This window comes from Dendrobates tinctorius, unplaced genomic scaffold, assembly GCF_039654945.1.
Source record: "Dendrobates tinctorius isolate UK_male_01 unplaced genomic scaffold, ASM3965494v1 ptg000157l, whole genome shotgun sequence".
Lineage (NCBI taxonomy): Eukaryota > Metazoa > Chordata > Amphibia > Anura > Dendrobatidae > Dendrobates > Dendrobates tinctorius.
In genome coordinates this window covers 7,580,732-7,585,036 of record NW_027361824.1, presented here as the reverse complement: position 1 = coordinate 7,585,036, position 4,305 = coordinate 7,580,732, and the positions used below count along the sequence as shown (strand labels likewise).

The 4,305-nt window shown below is 44.5% G+C and overlaps 1 protein-coding gene across 1 annotated transcript; it reads left to right on the top strand.

The window, feature by feature from the left end:
• The first annotated feature begins 1,941 nt into the window (after positions 1-1,941).
• On the top strand, positions 1,942-2,898 carry LOC141051455 (olfactory receptor 56A4-like). The gene has a single exon (XM_073548382.1). The coding sequence runs from the start codon at positions 1,942-1,944 to the stop codon at positions 2,896-2,898; it is 957 nt and encodes a 318-aa protein (XP_073404483.1).
• Positions 2,899-4,305: the final 1,407 nt, after the last annotated feature.

The following is a 4,305-nucleotide window of genomic DNA, read 5'->3' as shown; positions in this document are numbered from 1 at the left end:
CTCTCCCTCTTACCCCTTTTATCCCTTTGACTCCTCTGACCCCCTTCTGTTCCTCTGACTCCTCTGGTCCCTTCTGTTCCTCTGACTCCTCTGACCCCTTCTGCCCCTCTGTCCCCTTCTGTCCCTCTGATCCACTCTGTTCCTCTGACTCCTCTGACCCCTTCTGTTCCTCTGACTCCTCTGACCCCTTCTGTTTCTCTGATCCCTTCTGTCCCTCTGACTCCTCTGACCCCCTCTGTCCCTCTAACTCCTCTGACCCCCACTGTTCCTCTGATCCCTTCTGTCCCACTGACTCCTCTGACCCCTCCTGTCCCTCTGAAGTCTTTTTTGCTAGCTCTACATTATTATCTTTTCACCTTGCAACTTGTACTTCAAGGTCCTGTCCTCATTTTGCTTCTTCACAGCCCCATTTGGTAAATTATGAGCAAAATAACCAACTCTGCTGATAACAATTCAATGGCATTTTCTCATAGCATCAGCTTTGTGCTATTACAATACAACATACAACGCACAATATATGGTGTTTATTACTAACAGGTTTTCTCTGAATATTTTCTCCTTTTCAGTCTATACTAAATACAACAATTAAGATAACTGTATAACAACTGCTGTACCGGTGCCAACTTCTGTGCCATACACTGCACTGCCTCCACCTGTGCCAGTCACTGCACTGACTCTATCTTGTGCTGACCACTGCACTGCATCCACCCTGTGCTAGTTACTGCACCTAGTTCACTGCTTCTACCCTGCGCTGATCACGGCACTGCCTCTGTCCTGCGCTAATCATGGCACTGCCTCTGTCCTTCGCTAATCACGGCACTGCCTCTGTCCTGCGCTAATCACGGCACTACCTCTGTCCTGCACTAATCATGGCACTGCCTCTGACCTGTGCTAATCACGGCACTGCCTCTGTCCTGCGCTAATCACGGCACTACCTCTGTCCTGCACTAATCACGGCACTGCCTCTGTCCTGCGCTAATCACGGCACTGCCTCTGTCCTGCACTAATCATGGCACTGCCTCTGACCTGTGCTAATCACGGCACTGCCTCTGTCCTGCGCTAATCACGGCACTGCCTCTGTCCTGCACTAATCATGGCACTGCCTCTGACCTGTGCTAATCACGGCACTGCCTCTGTCCTGTGCTGATAACCCTTGGTTATTAGATACCCTGGAATGTCTCATTTTATTTAGACGTGTCCCATCTGAGATGACAAGTGCTGCTGAATACATTAATGCTATAAAAATAATAATCTTTGTACTGTACAATCTTCTTTATTTTATAATAATTTTTGTTTTATATAGCGCTAACATATTCCGCAGCGCTTTACAGTTTGCACACATTATCATCACTGTCCCTGATGGGGCTCACAATCTAAATTCCCTATCAGTATGTCTTTGGAATGTGGGAGGAAACTCACACAAACACGGGGAGAACATACAAACTCCTTGCAGATGTTGTCCTTGGTGGGATTTGAACCCAGGACTCCAGCGCTGCAAGGCTGCAGTGCTAACCACTGAGCCACCATGCTGGCCTTTGAAAGATTTGTAAGAATGCTGAAAGTTCTGCCTGCAATTATGTCTAAAAATTCATGAAACTGTTTAAAGAAAGTCAGTGATAAAAATTTACCTTTTAAGGTTCTTTTTTGTCTCTTTTAACACTTTAGGTCGCATGTTTTACTGGTTTTGCCCATAAATCCATAGGGATTTGTGAAGATAATGAACTTAGCTACATATGTTATATCCATCAGATACCGCTTTACCTCACACTAGACTATTACATCGCCTATAACTGTTCAGAATCTCTGCTCCCACTGAAAAACCATGACTTATATAAGAAAATAATTAATGTATCTTGTATAATTAAAGAATCATTCTTTTCTTTTCATTTATAAATATCTTACAGACTTTTGATCATATATAACGTTTTAAGAGTTAAGGAGATGGAGAACATGTCCAGGGTAAACACAAATCTTGTTCTTCTTGGAATTGTGGAGATGGAAAACCTCAGGTATCTATATGCCACATTGGCAATTGCAATCTATATTTCAAACATGACGCTCTCTTCGATAATTGTATATACTGTGTGGTTAGAAGAGACCCTCCATGAACCCATGTACATCTTCATAGCCAACTTGGTCGTCAATGTCATGTTTGGGAATTCGGCCATTCTACCCAAGGTGGTGATTGACCTTCTCTTTGGGTTGAACACCATATCGATACCAGCGTGTCTTATCCAATCCTTCTGCAATCAAAGCTATGGTTCTCTTGAGTTGTTCACCTTTACAGTCATGGCCTACGACCGATATTTAGCTGTTGGACACCCCTTGAGATACCCAACTCTGATGTCTAATGGAAGAGCTTACTGGATACTATTTGCTGTATTAGTCTTCGTCTCCTTAAGTATTGGCATAACTGTGTTTTTAGCCTCCAGGTTATTCATTTGTGGAGTGTATATTAATAATCTCTACTGCGAGACGATGTCTCTTCTAAATCTGGCTTGTGATGACACATCCATCAACAACGTCTTTGGCACCACCTGGACGGTGACGGTGGTGGTAGGCTGTATACTCGTAGTGATCTACTGCTACATAAGGACAATTCTCATCTGCCTGGAGATCTCTGGGAAGGCTTATCAGAAGGCCATGAACACCCTGGTCACCCACATAGTCACATTCTCTACTTTCATGGCCACCAGTCTTTTTGTTATATTCCGATACAGATTGGGCAGTGGTTCCCTCTCGACTGTTGCCCATGTTGTCATCTCCATAACAGGTCTAATTGTTTCTCTAGCCTTAAACCCTCTAACATATGGGATTCGGACTGAGGCTCTTAGAAATAAAATTATTGTTAATTTACAAAAAATTAATTTATGCCAGAGAGTGGCGATAATGAAGTAACTTTAGGAGATCTACCAGCTGAAAAATTATCGTGGTTCATTTTTGCTGTACTAACTGTTATCTTATTAAAATCAAACACCCTTTAATGTAGGATTGGTAGATCTGATCAATTGATCACACTCCCGGAACTGTAATTCCATGATTGTGCAATTGACTCCTTATTTTATCTGCAGGTTCTCCAGTATATTTGATGGCACCAATAGAGAAGTCTACTGGGCTGTTCTTGCCATTTGATTACTGCAACACAAGAAACTACGGCATACTGCTTTTACGTAACAAAAACCCCACAAAACTTGTCTGGCTTGTGCTGGAAAAGCATTGGGGGCAGCAGCGTACCATCATTAGTAGCAGACCACGCAGCTGCTATGGGGCCCGGACAGGTGAGGGGGCCCGGATGGGTGAGGGGGCCTGCGACGGCCGCTGCGGTTTGGCAGCTGTGCTGACACAGTACTATCTCCTTTAATTAAATGTAAGCGCCGGCCGCCGGCCGCTGTATACCCCCTGGCCCCTTGAAGCTCCCCTTCCTTGTTTCCCGGTCAGCAGTTGGCTGAAGTCTCTGGCGGGATTTGCATAAGAACACCATGCCTCCTGGCAGCCGGAGAGCAGCACACCTGCATTGCAGGAAGCAGGAAGCAGAAAGCAGAAAACATTCATGAGCCTCTCTCACTCAGGGAGAGGGACACACACACAAGACGGTGAGCCCGGCTGGGGTTGGATTTTTTTTTGTTAAATGTGTCCCCTCACTGTGCTGGCAGCCTGGCACTTTACATTTACAATGGCTGTGGCTGCACTTTGCATCTTAGGGAGGGGGGCCCGGCTGCACGCACTGTGGAGGGTGGAGTGGGCCTGTTGATTTTTTTTTTTTGGGGGGGGCATTCAGACTTTTGCTATGGGGCCCAATGATTTCTATGTACGCCCCTGATTGGGGGCTCAAGGATCTGGACCTTTCAGGATAGATTTCTTTACAGAAGAAAGAGGCTTTGTTCTTAATTCAGTTTTAGTGTGTCTTTGGTGGGAGATTTACTGCTTGAGATAAGTGAAAATTTTGGCGCAATTTGCACCCAAAAAACGTCATATATCGTGTGAAACAGACTTATCACTTATGTCAGAGACCTTTTGTGTCTTCTCCTACACCGGAGTGTGGTCGTCACAAAAGAGAATGGTCGTGTTGGAATTGGGGCATGGTCCCAAAATGTGTCACCGAAGAGATGGTATAAAAATGATAGTCATGTGCTCAGGATTCTGAATCGGTAATTATACGCGGAACCAACAAATAGAATAATTGAATAGTTTGTACCTCTTCTATGCTTGGGATTACAATACCCGATGGAAAATACTGACCATAAGGACTGATGTTGGATTCATGTGTTTCATATCTTTGTGTAAAAATGTTTGCAAATGGAAATC